The 21,091-nt window shown below is 38.3% G+C and overlaps 1 protein-coding gene across 1 annotated transcript; it reads left to right on the top strand.

The window, feature by feature from the left end:
* Positions 1-1,212: 1,212 nt before the first annotated feature.
* Positions 1,213-19,535, top strand: LOC309674532 (disintegrin and metalloproteinase domain-containing protein 9-like; the record flags this gene model as incomplete). The annotated part of the gene is made up of 22 exons (XM_082486597.1): positions 1,213-1,282; positions 4,021-4,118; positions 5,313-5,389; positions 6,047-6,125; positions 7,077-7,153; positions 8,747-8,963; positions 9,483-9,548; positions 9,636-9,707; positions 10,350-10,522; positions 11,018-11,102; positions 12,126-12,247; positions 13,142-13,313; positions 14,224-14,313; positions 14,847-15,042; positions 15,162-15,267; positions 15,466-15,640; positions 16,066-16,146; positions 16,779-16,884; positions 17,868-18,000; positions 18,438-18,501; positions 18,985-19,041; positions 19,373-19,535. 22 exons carry the CDS (start codon positions 1,213-1,215, stop codon positions 19,445-19,447), a joined length of 2,391 nt encoding a protein of 796 aa, XP_082342723.1. The 3' UTR covers positions 19,448-19,535.
* Positions 19,536-21,091: the final 1,556 nt, after the last annotated feature.

Raw genomic sequence — 21,091 nt, 5'->3', positions numbered from 1 at the left:
CGGCACTTGACGAAATAGCAATATTGGGAGCCATGCAATTCTCTCTTTCGGAGTGCATGCTAATCATGTACCACATAGGGGACAGACTATAAATAAAAGATTGGGTTCATTTAATTTTCAGTAGGATCCCAGCTCCTGGAGTCAGGGAAAGCTGCTCCTGATGCTGCGGCACAGGCGTAAACCCAGGGAACATGGGTATCAAGTTCTTCCACTTGGTGTTCGGCTGAGGAGGGTTAATTAGGTCTGTGAAAATAGGAACATGGACTTGAACAGGCTCTGTACAAGCTAATATTACAAATGCACTTGGCATCTCTCCTTTTTTTTTCACTTAAGCCATTGTTTCGTGTGATTTACTAGCAATGGAAAAATGGATTTGCTCCGTTTTAATTAATGAATTCATTAAATTAATTAATGTAAATGTTTTAGCATAAAAAAGTGTGTCGTATCAGTCTCCTTTTTGAGTTTCTAAATGTGCCTGATACTTCTGAAATGCGTTGCAAATTCATCCAGTTTTGGAAACATTTCGTTTCTGGTTTTGGTGACAGTGTGGTTGCATGACACCTCGGAAGATTATTCTGATCCTGAAAGAGTGATGAACTGCACAAAATTACAGACTTTTGGTGAGGAGAATTATCTTTAACATAGAAGTGGCTGGGTAAAATCCCTGTTTTGGGGATTTCCATGTGTTTGTGGGACTTCTATGTGTTCATATGCATTGTATTTTTGATATTTTTAAAGTAAAGATGAAAAAATGGAAAACAAAGAACAAGCTGAAATTTTGAAGAGTCGACTGGTTTATACTAGGTTTTTTTACTGAGCTGACAATAGCCAGTATAAACATCCTAAACATTGTATCCGTCGGTAGCAATACTTTATGTTTCTAACATCATATGATCTCACTGTGGTATCAAAGTCCTTTAAAATAAACCAGTTTGGTCCTGGCATGGGTTAGTGCTCTTTCTCCAATCAGCATTTAAGAATGTGCTGCTTTTTATTTGCGTTGAGCTGTCTAACCAGTTTTTTTGCAAGCCTAATGGATTGAATTTTACTTCCCGTTTCCTTAGCAGAGATGAAGTATCGGAGTGCTTTTTCTGTTGTTTACCTTTGGAGCAGACACTTCTCGTTCGTCTAGTTCTCCTGCGTAGAGTAGCTAACAGCCAGGCACACAGTGTCTGTTCAGACACTGTAGTAGTTTCTCCAGGAAATCTAGTCATGTTAAAACACAGCCTATTTTTCTTCGCGTTTGGACTAACTTTAACTGGAAAACCTTTTTGGATAAAAGGTAAGCTTTCAGTTTTTGTTACGCGTTCAGAAAGTTTCTCCAAGTCTTCTTGTCCTCTTTGGTCCTGATCATAATGATGCATGCCTTTCAAATCGAGTCACTGCTCTCCTCAGCTATTAGGCTATTAGCTGATCTGCTAATTGAGAAAATCGTGTTCAAGAATAAAAGTTTCTTTTTATAGTTGAGCTCTTTGTGTTGTTTTTTTTTTTTTTTCTCCAGGACGTAGCAGGTATGTAAATAAATCATCTTCCATACACAACACTGGTTGTGACAACTGCAGTTACTGTCATTCTCATCGACAGTAAAGACTGGAGAAATATATTTCAATCTTCAGTAATGTGAGGGAAATTCCTACAGTTTTGGTGTAGTTCTTCATTAACTCATTTCCATTTATGATTTGGCTTCACATTTTTGATTTAGATGTAACACCTGAAATATTTATTGGAAAGTGATATTTTTACAACATGCATTAAAGATGGTTTCCTGCTTTCAGGTGTCAAAATTTAAATTGTTAGAACTGCCTTTCCACTGCTAGGTCAACATACACTTAGCTCACGAAACAGAATGGATTTTGTGATTTAGATAATAGAATTATTGGAGATGGAGAATGAAGTCAGAAATAAATATTGAGTGCCGATATTCTTTGCAGACCTGTTTGCTAATAGCAACTTCCACATTTTGATTGCAAGAACAGTCTTTAATGTTAAACATATGCTACCTGCACCTAGCTTTTAAAAATCCTGATGTTATCTAATAGGTAGAGATCATCATTACACTGAAGAATCCTCCTACTCGCTTTGAATGGGTGATTCTGTGGCATCTTTCAAGTTACGAATTCCTTTCACAGAAACGTGGGAGGCTGAGGGAGACTTTGTGCTTCTATAAATGAGAAGAAATATATTTGTTTCCTTATGAAAGAACAATTTAAGAAGGAAGAATCTATTTTCATTGTCAAAACTCATGTTATTGTTGATTCTGTAACCTGTTTAAAAGCATTGTTTGTGTCTGTGTTGACCAAAGTGAATACTCAAACCAGACTGATAGGCAGGCAAGACAAAGGAAGAGGAATCCAAGTTTAGCCAATTTTTAAAAAGTTACTGGAGATTGGTTTTGTCTTTATAAAACTGTTTACCTGAAACCAGATATTCATCAGACTTCCTATCATGCTAATGCAGGAAGCTAAAGATGTTCTGGAGATAATTCTGATATAATGTAAAAGGCACCTGAAACCAGATATTCATCAGACTTCCTATCATGCTAATGCAGGAAGCTAAAGATGTTCTGGAGATAATTCTGATATAATGTAAAAGGCTACAAACCTTTTGCAAAGGTTTGACTGTCACTGGAACAAACAAACTGCAGCATTAGGCAATGACAGGAGGCAGGGTGGTGAACCAAGATTATGCACACAGCAGGTGGCAGAATTTTATCCAGAGGACAACCGTAAGTATTCCTCGTTCAGGGCAATAAGGAAAGGAATAGGAATAAAGGGATTTAAATGGAAGGAGAGAGCTGAAGGGGAATTGATTTAATCAAGGAAAGGACAGAAGGACTAGAGGCAAGAGCAAGGGGGAGAAGATAAGCAAGTGCAGGACCTAACAGTAGCTAGAAGGTGATACCGTAGCAAATGGCTCTGTAACCAGTAAAAAACATTCCCCAGTGTATTAAGGGACTGAATTTATTCTTCTGGAGATACAGTATTTTCCAGTTCTCTGTCTAGCAAGTTCTGAAACATCCTGGCACAGTTGGATCCACCATTCAAAATAATTGTACTACACGTCCAGCAGCCACTCCTAGAGAGCCCCGCTGAAGATTTACAAATCCTCAGAGTCCTCCTGCCACCGATAAGATGATTTCACAAAGCTTGAAGGAACTTAATTCTATTTGAGATGTTAACCAGAGGTTAAAAGTGTAGGTCATGGAAGACAAAATGTTTAAAAAATGATAGACAAAGTTAATAAGCCAGAATATGTGAGAATGCGAGAATTGAGATTATGTTTAAATTATTTGATAGTTTTTCTTTGTGTGTTCCAGAACACCCCAGCTTTAATCTGAAGTTACTTTTTTTATATCGGTTTGACCATTCCTAAACTATTTCTTCATCACTATCAAAGTATGCAGTGGATACAGGAAGGGATGTTTTAATTTTTTGTCTTGTTCTTGGTATTCTCTTACGTTATTGTCATATTGGTTGAGGGATTTTTAATTTCAAACAATAATTAATTTGGTTTGGTATTGTCTATATGAAGGAATGAGAAAAAATTGAGCTATTATCCCAGTTTATAATGTGAATAAGACCAAGAGTTAAAGCCAAGATTGCCAGCCAGTTTTGGACAACCTGTTTAAGAAAACTTTTCCTCAAATTTGCAGTTTTTAGCACTTTACATCAGCTGTGTTTGGGGTGGTGTAGTCATTAACCTTGAATACAGTCAAAACAGCATTTCTGCACATTGAAAATACATCTGTATGTTGAAAATAAATATATGAGGCCACCTATATTTAGTTTAAACACTCAGAAATTAAGACTAAGTTGGCCATGAATGAAAACGTTGATTTCTGTCTGGCAGAGGCAGAATAGACTAAACTGGGCATGGGCAGTCAGGTCTCGTACTGGTGAAATTACTCTTTCTCCATTTATGGCTGGATCAGAAAGGTCTTTCGGCAATCGCCACTGTGCAGATGCCAACATAATGTCTTACTTATCCTGATTCTTTAGAAATGTCAAACTTTATTTTTAGGTGTATCTTCTGAACAGACATCCAGACTTTCTACATTAGAAATAATTATTCCTCGAAGTCTGACAGACAAAGAGAAACATCACTCATTTTTTCACAAGGTTTGTTAGTCTATCTGACTTTTTCTTCTGATGTTGCTGTTTTTCAAAATACTGTCCTCTATTACACACACATGCACACAATGTATGGTATATAGAGATTATTTTTGTGAAGAAACGTGCCTCGCACTCTCTCTTCAGATTCTTCGTGTTTTCAACTAGTTTTGAGTAAATTTGTTGCCACAAAGTCTGTGATTTCACTGTAAGTTAACACCTTTCAAACTTCTAGTCCTGCTAACAGCCTTGTAAGACAGAAGTGGGAAGGAACAGGAAGAATATTTCAATTTCGTCCAAGTCAGATTAGATGTTGAACTCAAACTTGAACTAGTGTCCATGCTGTACATGTTCTTTTTCTTATTGTATCTGGTCTTTGGATAACCAGAGGATTTCAACCATGTAGCACCTAAGTGAGCTGATGCTCACGTTGTAGAAATGGTCCACAGAGTTGCACAGGTTAAATGAATGAGTTAAAAGAGCAAGATCTGAGCCTTAATTCTTCAGTTCTGAGGTAACTTAGCTTTGTTCCAGATATCAGGTTCCATTACTGAAGTAACTGTTAATGGAATAGCATTAGTCATCTTTGTGCAATCCAATTAAGGAAGGAAGAATCTGTGAGTCATTCGTCCGGCTGCTGATGATTTACATAAGGAGTGTCACAAAACATGATGTGGTAGTTGGGCAAAGAGTGCATACGTGGGCTGTGCCCTTCTTGGGGAACCAAGTCTGGCCACCTTCATCCAAGCTGTATCTAACTCCTCGCCGCTAGCATCTGAGGATCGTCTGTTCCTATAGAACTATAGCGTCGTAGTCTAGGTCTAGCTTTACTAACACTTTTTGTTCTTTTAATAACACAAATTTTACATCTTCATTTTTCCGTAGGCTTTATATCTTCTGCATTCCCTCTACAAATCTCTAATGGCAGACATTTAATTTCTTCTATAGTTTGTGTACTTTTCCATTCTGTCTTCTGCATGAAAATGTATAGCTTAGTAGAATTTAAACTTTGCATAGGAAAGAACATAGAATATGCTGCTGAGATTTTGAAAGGCATGAGGGTTAGGAATGTGTGTTTTGTAAATCTGGTAAATACTTAAGACATATATAGTACTTGGACTTCTGTTGTCAAAGAAAACATGGAACTGACACAACCAAGTAGAAAATCACCTAATTAAGTGATATCTTTTGTTCTGTTTTCAGGAGCATTCAGATGATAATCTTTCTTACTCAATTAAAACCAGAAATGGAACATACCTCCTAAAACTGAAGAAAAATAAGTATGTGATAGAGTGTTCTAAGAAACCATGCCATCTTGGGATTTAGTTGCATATAGTATGCAGACTATAAAATACAGACAAGTATTTTTATGCTGAAAAAAAATCAGAAGAAACTATTTAAATGGCAGATTGTAGTAATTACAAAATGGCTGTTAAACAATGTCTCTGTTGTGGTGCTAGCTTGCAAATAGAAGGAATAATATTTTTTTCTAGTTGTGCAGAAACTTATTTTGATTATTTTTTTATTAGCACCACCACGATAGTAGATTTCAGAAAAAACCTTATGGAAAATTAGAATTCAGCTCACTGTTAGCTCTTTAGGAGTGGGTAGAGGAGGGTTATTAGCTGCGTTGTACATGAAGAAATTTGCCTGTTACTATTGTTCCTCATTCCGGAGCCTGTAGCAGTCCAGGCCTTGATATAAAATAGTCTGCTCAGGTACTACCCTATGGATATTTTAGTTAAAATATTTCCAAATAACTTATTTTCCAAATAATGCAGCTCATTTTTGAGGTATTTTGTTTCATACGCATGAGTTTTAATAATAATAATTCAGGATGAGTGTGCTGCTAAGAGAATGTAGTACTTACTAGGATTCCTCACTTATTTCTTGTTGTATAGACTGTTAAAAGAGCAGTAGTTTATTTTTGTTTCCAGAAAGCTTGTTAGCGAAGACTTTATGCTATATACATATGGGGAAAACGGGAAACTGGAGGCAACACAATCAAAAAACAAGGTATTGTATGTAATAAAATTCCCCTTTTGTGTAAGAGTTTCCTCAAACCAGGGAAGCCAAGCTTTATGAATTGAAGCCATACTAACAACTCGATAGAACTGAGGATGACAACAAGGATGTGTATGCATCTAAATATATTTTCAAAGCAAAAGTGAATGCACAACCATTAATTCTGTATAATAGGACAGCGAAAATTGGCTACATTTTTGGCATTGGAGGGGAAAATGCGAGTGATGCACATAAATTATCTAGAGAAGAAAAATATATTTGCTGGGAAAGAGGCTTTTGTGAATTTTCACATTTGTAGCATTTCTGTTTAACAGTTACCACTGACACGAAACGTAACGTTCTATGTCTTCTGAGGGAGTGGGCTGTTTATGGTGACACAGCATCACTGTTTTCCAAGGTGCAAAAGGAGATGACAGGAGATTATGCCAAGACTGAATTTGAGCTACCCAATTAGGTCGCCTTTGCATATTATGCAATTAAAGTTACAATGGCAGCATCAAAGCTCTATAGTTTTTAGGTCCTGTAACAAACGAGCCTTATAAATACTTTTGAACTTAATTTCAACTTTCAACTGCACGTGAGCTCAGTGAGACTTAATTGGGTGTGTTGTGCATGGGAGATCTCAGATGAGCCTTTGAGAGGAGTCTGTTTAAGAACAGGATGAGCAATGTAGCTTAAAAGATTTTGCAAAAAGATGGGGATGGGTTAAACTAAAAAGCTGGTTGTTTTCTAGAACCAAGGGACCAAATGCTATGGTAGGTAGTCACATCAAGCAATATTTTACTCCAAGAAGGCTGGGACTACTTTTAGAATAGGGAACTGTAAATTTGTAACAGCCAGCCTTAAGGTTATGCAAATAAAAGGGTTGGGTAGAAAATAAGTTTGCATTTGAAGGCAACAACCTTATTTTGTCATTAATTATGTGGTTTTGTTACATTTCAGACTCACTGTTATTATCATGGCACTGTTGACGGAATAGCTGACTCAATGCTTGCTCTTAGCACATGCGATGGCCTTAGGTATTACCTCTTGCTCTTTACTTCAGGATAATTCATTGTGCAGTACCAAAGCAAAACACTAAAAACGAGTTGCTATTCATCATACAGCTGGAGAGAAAACACCATTCCATCTTGCAATTTTTTTTATATTTTGCCTTTTGATGAAGCTGAAACTCTAGAGGTTTTATATCTTCCCTCAACTACCACTTTTTTTCCCGTTTTACAAAATTCCTTCACAGAAAAAGATAACATGAGAAAGAGAGCATAATCCAAATATGGGCAGAACATGGGCGTGAACTGAGGCCTCTATTACTTGACCCGAATCTCTTGACAGAGGTACCTCTCTTGAAGAAACACTGATGAAGCTTTTACTAAACGTAACGCACTTCTGCAAACAATTCTGTCTTATGAATGGGCGTATGTCAAAAGAAAAAACATTTCTGTGGAAAAAGTTCTCACCAAATTTGAAACATTTTTTTTTGCGTTTCAAATACAAGAAAATTACATTTATTTGAGAAACATAAAGGGGCCAGATAGATGCATAAAAGGTGGTGTTCTCCCCACAGAATCAGTCCATGTGAGTTGGCAAAATGAGATGGCATGCACAGCAAATTGTGCAAATATTCAGAATGTGCTTAGAGTGTGTCAATGCTCTCCTGTGTTCACTGAGCTTGGCACTTTAGCTGCACTTCGGAAATACTTGTTGGTTGTAGTAGCCTTGTTTAGTTTGACCTTTTTTCCACAAGCAGGAAAAGGCAAATGGGATTAAGTTCACCCACATTTATTTCATGTATAGTTCACAGTGAGATGCCACTCACAATAAATAATAACTTTTCCTGGGATTTTCTGGCATGAAGAATACTCAACATACTGGTATTTCAGGTAATGCCAGATCTCACTAAGCAGGACGGATATTTCATTTGGGCTGTTCTGCAAACTTACACAGACTCAAATCCTTTGGTTACCTTGTACTTATCTCTTTGAGGATCTTCTTTCACAAGATATAAACTAGATAATTCTTGTTCTAAATATAGTTTTGAGATTCTGGAGAACAAGATAACAGCTTCTGAAAGATTCTGGTACAGCAAATGGGCACATACCAGATGTTTCTGAGCCATGGGCAAATGCAAAATCTTTACACTTAGGTGCCCCCAGCAGCGCAATAATGCTGTTGCCCTCATAAACACCCTGGTGATTGCTTTTAGCCTCTCTTTCTGTCTTAGAGGATATCTTTTTCTAAAATGCTAGATTACTTTAACTGCATGGGGCTTGGAGTGGGACTAGAGATAAGGACTAAAAGTGATCCTTTGCATCAACTCTGTACCCACAATCCAGACCCATTTGGTAACAATTTGGCTTTCCCACTGACTGATTCGAGGAGTCCACACTTGTGTTTGATGGAGTATTTTAACTAAGTTCTATTTTGTCTTTTGAGATCCTGTTGGGCATTTGAACTTACCCCTTATATAATAATATAATTTAATATAATAATTTATTTCAACATAGTGGTATGAACAGTTCTAGTTTTTAAGTATCCAGCTGTCATTCACTCACCTAGTCATAACCCTGAGGGAAAGACTGTGGAATAATTTTTCATTCTTCTATGATTATTAGAGGAATTCTCTACATTGGTGGCAAGTGGTATGGAATAGAGCCGCTCAATACATCCAGGACATCTGAACATGTGTTTTACCAGTTAGAAGATATGCAGGATATCCCCTTCCAATGTGGTGTGCTGAATGGCAGCCTTCATCACGAGATGTTTGTGAAGCAGTCTGCGAAATATGAGTTTTTATCAAACAGTACCTCTAGCAGGGAAAAGCTTTTGCGGGTAAATACCTTTCTGTTTCTCTCTTGAGTCCAAGCCTTCTCCTCAGTCTGTCCCAGCAGCCAAGGATCTCCCGGAGCTCTTGCTTTGGCCATGGTATCACTGCAGGTGGGTTTGATCTGGCAGGCCGCTCCCTTGTTGGGAAAACTCCTATTTTCATGGACCCCCAAACTGGTGCAAGTACTGCTAAAGAAATCCTGAAACAGAAGAACAGCACAATGGGAATTTAACATAACTTGAAGCAGTCCTTTAGCAGAAGAGCAGAGCTCTGCCCAAGACAGCTGTGGGTATGATGTGAAAGGCGTGAAGCTGCCATTCAGCTCATGCGTCCCAGTGTCTGAGCAGAAGTGAATTACTGACATACAGGCATTTATCTGAAAATCTAAGGCAAATTGATAGGCCACATTAAAAAATAGGTAATTGCTTTCTAAATCCACAAAATGAAAATCATGAGAAAGATAAGTGAAAAAAACTTGAACTCGTTAGTCATTATGTTAACTTATCGTGCTCTCTAATTTGCAGAAGAAGCGAGCTGTCCTGCCACAGAAAAGCTACGTGGAATTATTTGTGGTTGTGGATAACAACAGGGTAATGACTTCATCCAATGCTACATACATTTTATTATATTAAACCATTAAATTTTTTTCTCTGATGTTCTTACATGGTATTTTACAGTTTTTGATGAAGAAATCTGATCCTGCTGCGGTACAAAAGGAAACAGTTGAGCTGATTAATTACGTTGACGGGGTACGTCAGACAAGTTGCTGAGATTCAGTAGTTTTCTACTTTATCATAGTTTTCAAAAGAACAGCTAATGCAGTAAATCTGAACAATTATGTTTTGAAACTATATTTGGAAGGTATACAGCAGTTTGTAACACATTTAAGGCACCTCATGAATCTATGCACAAGTCTTACAGAGGTATAGACAGAGGTAGAGATGCAAGACGTTTTTAAACCAATTATCTGTGCTCCCAAATTTTGGCTGTTCCAGGAACATGAGGTCTCCAGTAGGTTTTACGTTTCCAGGAAGGGTATTTCTCATGTATGTAGTTCTTTTTTATTAAGCAAACTGTCAGCACTCTGTGAACAATTCCATAATCTCTCTGATCATCTGTTCCCAATTTCTCAAGACAATTAGCTAAGGAAATGAATGAAAGTGGGTTTTCCAACTTCTCCAACTGAAAGACACGTGTTTAGGTACCTGCATGAAGTAGATATTGCCTTCAGTCATGTGTTTTTTCTTCACATCAAACTGTTAGTTATTCAAAGAAACTAAAGTTATGTCTAGCTTAATGTTTACAGCAAGTAACTTACAGTAAGTAGTGACTTCCATAATTCAGTTGAAACAGAGTGATGGACACTGATTAGCATTATATTTTTTTTTCAGATGTACAGAGCATTAAACATCCAGGTTGTTTTGGTTGGATTAGAGATCTGGACAGATACAAACCACATATCTGTAATGGATGGTTCAGCTGGAGATGTACTGGGTAGATTCGTTTCTTGGAGACAGAAAAACCTTCTTAAACGATCACGAAATGATGTTAGCCATCTCATAATGTAAGTGGAAAAATTAGCCATGCTGCCAGTGTTGTTATTGTATATGATTTGGGGTTTGTGTATGAATGACAATATAATCTGAGTGAAATTCACTCAACTTCCAAACTGTATTAACCTGGAAAAATGTCAAGAAAATGTAATGAATTCTTTAGAGAACATCAACTCCAGGTGGCTCTGCTTGAGCAGGGGGGTTGGACCAGATGACCTCGAGAGGTCCTTTCCAACCAAAACCAGTCTGTGATTATGTGATTCTGTGAACACAGAAGCACTGACACAGCAGATTCAGGTGATTGGTCACTATTTTCAAACTCTGTTATTCGGATGTTCATTATTTATTACAGTGAAACCCTGATGCGATGACAAATTTCTTCTTCACTTCAAGAAGACCAACTTTTGACTTGCAGTATTTGTTTCAGACTCATCAGTGTCTTTTAGTAGGAATCATGAACTTTCAGCCCTTCTTTCAACAATACCTTCAAACTGCTTTTGTTGCAGAGGGAAAAGCTCTTATGGTGGATCCATTGGAATGGCTTTTGTAGGTACCGTTTGCTCACATGTCCAGGGAGGGTCAATCAGCACCGTAAGTACATAATGTTGTGGTTATTGGAAGAAACTAGCACAGGAGCTACTAAACTATCATATATACGCTGCTAGGGAGACCAAGAGGTACCCGAACAATTGGAGGCTTTCCCCTGTGTATTTACGCAGCCCAGCGTTGTAGCTACTGCTATTGCTAGACATTGCTTCCACAGAAGTACCTTCCAGAACGTCCTTAATAAATAACGTGCAATCTCTTGACCCATTTGCTCAAATCACTCAGGTCTTCGAGTGATACAGTGCCTTTCATGGGGTTTCTGATGTAAAGGCTTGTGCATATTTTTATACTTATATTAAAAAAAAAAGTTTTTTCCAATTTCTCTCTTCGGCATGTTCCAGTCCATTTGGCTGATTTAGTCCTGAAATAATTTTTTATCACCTTTTTGTAATTCAGCTAGCTCAAGGTTGTATGAGAAAAGTCCATTCTTGTACCGTTAAGGTCCATAACCACAGTGTTTTTGGAATGGGAATGCAGCTACAAAATAATGTGTATTTTTTGACTCTTTACATGGATAGACAGTGAACATAATGCACTCTGTTCTAAAGTGTCTGGAATTCTCCACAATGAGGCTGTAAATGGTCAAGAGTTAAAAATTTGGCAAAATTAGCCAGATACAATTTTTTTCTCATTCACCCTTGGGGCAGCTCCAGTATCTCCAGAGGTTCCTGTCCTTACAATACAGATGCCATAACATCACGGACAACCTTAGAGGCAGATTCTATTCTTTAACAGTCTCTGTCTTTTCATCTTTGAAGACTCCGTTGAAACCAGTGTCATGACTGATTAACTGCATTATTATTCAGAAAATGATCCTAATGGAAGGAATAGAAAGAGTGGCAGAATCTGGCCCTACTGAAAAAACAGTGACAAATTGTCTGTTCTTGCTGCTTTTGCTTTGCGATACAATTTAGCCTCTGAGAGACTTGTGGCTTGAAAAAATTAGTAGACAGAAACTTAGTAATGTCTTTAGTTTTATGTTTTTTTAACACTGGTTCTTTTTATTAGTTGAATCATAACAATGTGTTACATCATGCTACAGTAGTTGCACATGAATTGGGGCATAATCTGGGAATGAAACATGACGATAAAAGGTGTCCTGCATCCTATATTATGCACAGCACAGATAAGTAAGTTTTCCAGTTATTTTATTTTAATAATTATTTACCTGCAGTGACTATGGCTTATATGCTGTGAAACTCCCATGAATCTTGAAGAAATTTTGTGAATGGGGAGTTGTTTGAAAAATGTAACCACAGAGGTGAATTCACTGACTTGGATCCTGACATCATTTTAATTTATTTGAAACGTTACCTGTTTTCCAATCCAATAATTCTGTATTTGTGGCATTCCTAAAAACTTATTCGGATTTTCTTAATTGTTTGGGAATTTTTTTTTAATGATAGAGTGTTTCTTTTATTTTTACCCTGCTGAGAATGCTTTACATATATTCACTGGGTTTGTGCAAACATGTCCCCTTCACGCGGATTCTCTTAACAGTTAATTTAAACAAAAACTATCACCCTAGATTTCTTTAAGTTCATTTGTTCTTTGGCTTCTCCTTAAGAGAAAAAGATCACGCTGTTTTATTTATCCACATTTGTATTAATAAATAAGGGTGGTTGAACACTAGACAAAACTACTATAAGAAGATGCATTCCTGAGTTCTTAGGGACTCCAAGATAAGGTGAATGTCTTTCTGGAAATTATTTTTTAATCGATTATTTTTAGACTCAGTACAGACAAGAAATTTCTAAGGAATTTCTGTTTTATATAGCACACCAGAATGGATAATCTGATAATCTCTTTTTCTCCTGAAAGTACTTGCATTTATGTTATATATAGTATTTTTAATTTCTAATACTGTACTGCAATGCAAAATAAAGTAAAAATTAAGTATCTCATGATCTCCTAATGCTATGAAACACAGTATTTACTATAGATTGACAATATTTTAAGGGCATGAGTTTTGGTTTTTCCTATAAGCAAAATATTTATAATTTAAAAAAAATTATGCTTTCCAGTGGATCCAGGAATTTCAGCAGCTGTAGTGCTGATGATTTTGAGAACCTTATTCTAAATGGAGGTGGAAACTGCCTTAAAAATCCTCCCCAAACAAGTAATGTTTACAAGGAACCTGTCTGTGGTAATAATGTGGTCGATAACAATGAAGAATGTGACTGTGGCAAACCGCAGGTAATGAATGAATGAAATTCAACTAGATGATACTTGTTATTATATCGTACTTGTTGTATAACTCTGGCCTTTTGGTATACCTGACTTGCATTAACATCTGAGAAGTTTTCCTTGTAAATTTACATTTTTACAAGCGAAGATCAGTTTTAGAAAAAGCCTAAAATCATACTTTGATTTTGATACGAACTCAGTTAAGGGCTACTGGACTTCACAGAACTTTGAGCCAATGGCTAAAAAAGAAGAGTATTTCAGTGCAGTGTGTGTGAAAACACCACTGGGTTTTGTGCTGTTTTTTTATTTCTGTTACATAAAAGAGACTACTTGTCTATAGAGCACTTGCAGGTTTCCTAACTGTAACCCTTAATCTTCACCCACAACGGAATTACTTTTGTTGGTCATATTTGCGTTGTCAAAATGTCCCTCAAATAATGGGATATATTGACTCATTTTTTAGAAAATAAAGCTGTCACAAAAAAAGACACCAATACATCAAAAGGCTGGCAGCAAATCCAGGTGCCATCATATAGGCCTTCTTCTGAGTCATGAAAAGACACCAACATTTGCATCAAACTGCTGGTGTAGCGGAAAAATAAGATGAGGGGAGAGATGATAAGAAGTTTAAAAACCAAAGTGTTCCGCCTCTTTCTGTGTCCCTTTAAAGTGTAAACCTATCCTGAACCCTTGTGCCACAACACATCAAAACAGATGTCTTTCTCATGACTTCTGGTAAAAAAAATTTAGCCAAACCGTATGGTGATTTCTGTTAGAGCAGAAGGCTGTCAACCTCAGAACATGCAAGACAGACGGTATTTTAAAGTTTGGTTTGTCCGTGGACTTGGTTTGATGATGTACTTTCCTAGCTATATAGCGAGGTGAAAACATTGTGTCCCTTTGTCCATGGCTGCTTCAGGAATGTACTAACCCTTGCTGTGATGCTGCGACCTGCAAACTCACACCTGGATCACAATGCGCTCAAGGACTGTGCTGCAAAAATTGCAAGGTAGGCTATGTTTAATTAAGCTAAAATGATACAATTTACTAGTATTTTTTAATGTTTGAAAAGAGCTATCATAGTACTTATGACATATTTTCATATTATCAAACTGCATTCACCAGTAGAGAGCATGTAAGCAGAGAATTTGTGTCGAACAACTCTTGGCCAGTAGCGTAGAAATGCAAAGTCATCTGTGTGTCACCCCTCGTAGGAGGCAGGAGCAATCAGGGGACTCAGTAGTAGCGATCTCCATTCTGCAACACCGAGCTTCTGCAAAGTCTATGGCAGTTGGCTGCTTTTTAATTTGTACTTCTGTACACATTTGTACGATCTACCCAAGTCCTCTGCAGGCTCAGCTCATAAACTTTATAGCTACACCATAGGAAACTGAGGGAAGTTTTGGATATTTGTCAGGTATTGATCTGAAAAACAATTTTGTCTTCCTTAACCTCAGAAAAGGTTCCCAGTTGTCATTGTTTCATGTTGCAACTTCCACTGTTGCAAAATAAAAGTAGGGCGGCATCCCTCTCTGGTTCTAGTTTAAAGTGGCAGGAGCGGAGTGCAGATCGAAAATGGATTTCTGTGATCTACCTGAATACTGCAATGGAAGCAACGCCTACTGTCCAGACGACGTTTATATCATGAATGGTTACCCTTGCGACAACACGAAGGCATATTGCTACTATGGAGTATGCCAGAGTTTTGATTCACAATGTGAATCTATATATGGAAAAGGTATGTTCATAATTTAAAGTAAAAAGACATGTAATCTCCTAATAGACATTTCAGATATCTCTTTCTCATATTTTTAAATTAGTGTAGTGGCTTACTAAGATTCACTATTTTTTGTACAGGGGCACGAAAAGCACCTGATGTATGCTTTGAAAAAGCAAATATTAAAGGAGATAGGTTTGGAAACTGTGGAATGACAGGTGGAGTGTACAAGAAATGTCCTGTTCAGTAAGTCACCAATAAATAAAAGCTAACCCTAAAATCTTCAATGTAAAATATATATTGTTACAAACTCTCAGAGCATGAGATTTAAAAGAATATTTCCCTGAAATGCAAGCTAAAAAGTTTGACTGGATGGCGTATTGGCACTGATACTGTGTTTTTTTTCTGTTCACCTTGTCTCTGAGTGTCATTTGTTCAACACAGGCATAGTCTGTGCGGCAAGCTCCAGTGCACGTCTGTTAGTCTTCAAAATCTTCCTGCTTGGAGTGTTGTCAATAACGCATCTGGGGTTTTATGCTGGTCTTCTGACTTTGACTTAGGATCAGATGTCCCTGATCCTGTTCAAGTTCACGATGGAACAGCCTGTGGAGAAAAGAAGGTAAGATGAATCACAGCAGCATTAATTACAGAATATATTCCACCCACTGGAAAGTTCTTAACTTTCAAAAGCATTACACAGTTATCTTATTTGTATGCCATAATATAATAAAAAAATCTGCTTTTTCAGATACATACATACAAACAATTAGTTAGCTCTTCAAAAACTGGGACGCTACAAATCAGTAAACTACATGATGAGTTATTCAAATTACTCCATCAAAATACATCCACAGACTTAAGAAAATCTGAGACAAATACAGCTATAAAACTGTGAAGTACTGAATGGTCTATCAGCCCTTTTTCTTCACATTTAAGTAAAAGCTGTAGACTTGTAAACATATACATTTATATAGTATATTTATAAAAGGATGGGATTTTTTTAAGTAAGTTTTGCGTTTGAAAGACACTAATGACTTTTTCCAGGCCTGTGTCAATTTTGAATGTGTTGATGCAAGTCATCTGGGCTACAGCTGTGATGTAAAGCAGAAGTGTAATGATAACGGGGTGAGTACATGGTGTTTTCTCGCCCTGTTTCTGGAAGACAGAGATAGGCGCAAAATCCCTGCATAAAAGCAATAACCAGCCAGATGGCTTTGGTTTTTTCTGATCTGTATTTAGAAAGTCCACTTTTTTATCTGTAATTCATGTTACCAGTATACTGTAAACTTCTCAGCACTAACATTGAAAGACATTTCTTCTAAATTTCCCTAGGGAATTTTCTAATGTTACTGAGCTGTCAAGTTGTAAAAGGAAAATATTCCTCTAAGGAGGCCAGTCTAGTGATTCCTGATTTATATATTTCTCTATGAAAAGTCAAAATGGAGTCCACGGGCTGTAAAACTGAGATGTTCTTTGGACTGTAATCTATTGCAGGCAAATAACAAAACAAAAACAAAGGTTAACTTCTATAGAGGATGAACGTCTGGTATCAGTATCACACAGTTTTTTGGGATGCTACAGAGAGGGAGAGCTTACTCCTAATTTAAACTTCATGTATTTCTATGCAATAATATGCAATACTTCTTGTTTCCATATGCAATTCTTAATGTGTAATCCAAATATATACTGGAGGTTGAAAGTGGCTGCTTCCAGAAAGGCGTTGTTCGTTTGACTAATCCCTGTTGTATCGACCGTAGGTGTGTAACAACAATGGGAACTGCCACTGCAATTCTGGATGGGCGCCCCCGTTCTGTAACCAGTCGGGCTACGGTGGCAGTGTGGACAGTGGTCCAGCTCACATAGGTAGGACTGTGAAACTGGCCTTTGTTTTGCCTCCAGTGTCTGATAAAATCATCTACTAATAGCAGTGGGGTTTTTTAGTCTCTTTTCAACTGTTTTTTTCTACTGCATGGAACACTTAGTCATGGACTGACTTGAAGAACAAACATTTTTATCTGATGTGTAAATTTGCAGACAGCAAGGAAGTTGGTCCAGGGGAGAATTTGACCTCTGTTTTGTCTGAGATAAAAAGCAATACATTAAATTGCTGAAATTAAACGCAATACATAAATTACTGTTCCATTTTAAAATAGATATTTAGATACTTACTGAGGTATTTAAAACAGAGTTCTGATAAAGTGGGTGTCATAGAGGGAGACTATAGCTTAAGTATGAAACCAGCAGCCTTTATGTATGGAAGGAGTCTCAGAAATGAGAGGGGTGAAGGAGACGCACGCAGCAAGCAGCAGCTGGCTCACAAAAGAGCCATGAAATTCTACAAAGGGAAAACAGAGTAGATTTTGCTGTCCTTCATGCTGAGAGACCATGCAAAATGTTTTCCCTCTCTCCGTTTACAAGCTAAATTCATCATCTGTAGCTTTGTGAGGAAAACAAAAAATTAAATCATATTTTATCAAATTTTACTGTATTTGTATTTTTGGAAAGGGAAAAAATGTTTTGTATTTATTAATAGCTTAGGAAGGCAAAGAAGATGTACAGAGAAATTGTGGGTAAACAAATAAAAAATTAATTTCTCTGCTTTAGAATTCTTGAAAAAATACATGTATGGAGTAGACAAGGCAGAAAGAGCTTGGGATAACATAAGGCCAAATCCTACTTTTCTGATCATAGCATTTAATAAATTTCAGTGGAGTTACTAGTTTTAATCTATAATAATTTGAAGATTGTAGTTTTTACAACAGAAAGGTGTTTTAAGCTGAAAAACCGCTTTAATATGAGGTTAAACAAGATTGCTGTCTTACATGATTTCAATTCTTTTTCTCTAGATACATCACTTCGGGATGGTCTGCTTATTTTTTTTCTCCTTGTGTTGCCAATAGTAATCATTACTGTATTAGCAGTAATTAAGCGTGATGCAATAAGAAGAAAATTTTGCAGGAAAAGTAGAAGACAACACAGGTATTTCACTTACTACAAATGCATATTTCAACACTTGAGAGCATGCTACAGATTAATTTAGCAAGCCAGTTTTAAACAGTTTTAAAGCCAGATTTATCTATACAAAGAGTTCCATACCTCCCAAAAGAAAAATACTTCCCTGCTAATAGTAGTAGCAGGTACCCTGCTATTAGGTAGTTTAATCCAGATACTCCAGTTGTCAGTTCTCAAGCATTTTTTCCCAAAACACACAGTACTTCCCTATTGTTATTGACAATTGTATTGCATGGGCACAGGGGCATAGCACATTGAAATTATTTGCCAAGGCCACAAAGAGGGGGGAGTCAGAAACAGAATCCGGATCTGTGAGCTGTAGCCTCGTCCCTTGGAAAACACCACATCCCTGAAGGTAGATAAACCACATGGGGATTTGCCTGATGATCTGATTTTCATTTCAGGGATAACAATGTGCAGGAACCGAAGCAAAATAACGGCCCAAATCTTAACACAAGAAATAATCAGGTAAGATAGATGCATGCTTGCATTATTTCACATTCAGTAATCCAAACTACACAGTGCCTTTGCGCTAATATAGTTACTGATGACTTTGTGGCTTTTTGACACAGTGAAACCATCTGAATTTCCTAGTATTTAAAATAATCCATAATGTGTTAGACAGGATTTCTGTTTGGGTAAGCATGAGCCTTATTGCCTGCCCTGTCAACACAGTCTGTGAATAATAGGGGATGGAAGAGGCTGCTACTTAGCAGAGCAGCCAAAGATTGAACTCTGAATTCTGCGGCCAAATACCAGAGAAGCTTCTTAGCCCGGCTGTGGATCTAGTTCTGATAAAACAAAATAAAAATTATCACAAAAAAATGTTGCAAGAGAATATGAAGAATGTCACAGGAAATGAAAATTAGTTCTGAAATACCACTGGATAATTAGCCACACTTTGAAATCTGTGTTTTCTGTTAACTCGATTTTCTGTGACATCTTTTCCAGCTGGCCACATCAAGTCCTGATTTTTTTACTGTATCGCATTCCCCTGGTCCAAGGTTTGTAGGATTTAAAACCTTCTTTGCTTCATGTTTGCTAGGTTTACATTGCTGTATCATTTTAAGTGAAGTTCCTAATGTCTTATGTCCTGCTTAGGAGGACTTTCCATGCAGCATCATATGAGATAAAATAGATTACATGCTTGGAAGAGAAATGCTGTTTTACTGCCTGTATAGAAAACAGCATAACGGGACATGTAAATGCTGCTAGGGAGAGGGAGGAGCAGGGAGAGTTAAATATGTGTATAAATGCTAGCAACTGCTTAAAAATGGTAAAGAACCAGTTGTCAAGTCATTAAATACTTCACAAAATGTGTTTTCCACACTTCAGGCAGCCAGTACAAACCCGGTTTCCTGCAGTTCCTTCAGGACCCCAACGGCCACCAGTCCCACCTAGACCAGCTGCCTGAAAAGTCTCCTGGGAACCCTCAACCAATTCTGACAAGTAACTGGTCTGAAAAAAATTACAGATTGCAGTCCTCCAGTCCTCTCCTTGTGCAGCCCAAACGCCTTCTGAAAGCACGTACATCTGGAAAAGACTTGATGCTAACATGCACTGAACACAGATTTTTTAACATCCCATTATTTTGCTAATTGCTGCTGGCTCTATTTGTGCCTCTTCTACCTCACCTCTTGGGTTTTTTTTAAAACAGAAGCCTGAAGTTCACCTTTTGCTAGATTAAATCTGTAACAGCATCAGAGAACAGGACTCTTCTGAAGTGCAGCCTTGCTTGCAGGCCAGAGAAGTAAATTCAGTTATTTACAGACATAACTTCTTCACCTCTAGCCATACGCTGCTGTGAAAATGAGACCGTAGACTGACCTCTTGGGCAATCCATAGCCCATTTACCTCCTGGAGCATCCCCTCAGCGGTGTGCTGCCAGGGTTCCCCCAGTGTCTGCTGAGCACAGCCGCACCCTGCATGCCAGGCTCATGGGCAGGTCCGGTGCCCCGCTCTGAGCCTTCTCTTCAGTGCAACCCAGTTGACACTGGGACCCTGATCCCACCTCTCATTACCTGCTGACTGCATTACCTTCCTGCTCAGGTAGTTTATAAAAGTAACCTCAAGCAGGGAGACCAGCAAGGGAATCATAGAATGGTTTGGGTTGGAAAGGACCTTAAAGCTCATCCAGTTCCAACCCCCCTGCCATGGGAAGGGACACTTCCCATGAAGCCCCGTCCAACCTGGCCGTGAACACCTCCAGGGATGGGGCAGCCACAGCTTCTCGGGGCAACCTGCGCCAGGGGCTCACCACCCTCACAGGAAAGAACTTCTTCCCAGTAGCTAATCTAAATCTCCCCTCTTTCAGTTTAAAACTGTTCCCCCTCGTCCTATCGCTCCAATCCCTGATCAAGAGTCCCTCCCCAGCTTTCCTGTAGCCCCTTTAAATACTGGAAGGGGCTCTAAGGTCTCCCCGGAGCCTTCTCTTCTCCAGGCTGAACACCCCCAACTCTCCCAGCCTGTCCTCATAGGAGAGGTGCTCCAGCCCTCTGATCATCTTTGTGGCCTCCTCTGGCCCCGCTCCAACAGGTCCATGTCCTTCTTATGTTGGGAGCTCCAGAGCTGGACGCAGCACTGCAGGTGGGGCCTCATGAGAGCAGAGTAGAGGGGCAGAATCCCTTCCCTCGCCCTGCTGGCCACGCTGCTGGAGATTCAGCCCGGGATGCCGGGGGCTTTCTGGGCTGCCAGCACACATTGCCAGCTCGTGTTGAGCTTCTCATCCACCAACACCCCCAAGTCCTTCTCCTCAGGGCTGTTCTCCATCCATTCTCTGCCCAGCCTGCATTTGGGATTGGGATTGTCCCAACAGTGCAAGATTGTCCCAAGTGCAGGACCTTACACTTGGCCTCTGCAGAGTGTATCCAGGTCCGAAAGAAACAACCCATCTCTGTCGTTACAGAAGATGTGGTGTATCAGGACATGTTATACAGCTTCAGTGTTTTAATGTTTTACTGGTTATTACAGCCCGAGATTCTTGCTAGAAACCAATTCCACTAAAAAAGCAACGGATTTTTGTCGTTCTATATGTGACAATGTCGTTCTCTATGTGACA

This window comes from Vanellus vanellus (genome assembly GCF_965231255.1).
Source record: "Vanellus vanellus genome assembly, chromosome: 7".
Lineage (NCBI taxonomy): Eukaryota > Metazoa > Chordata > Aves > Charadriiformes > Charadriidae > Vanellus > Vanellus vanellus.
Note: the sequence above shows the minus strand (reverse complement) of the source record. Positions and strands in the feature narration are given on the sequence as shown.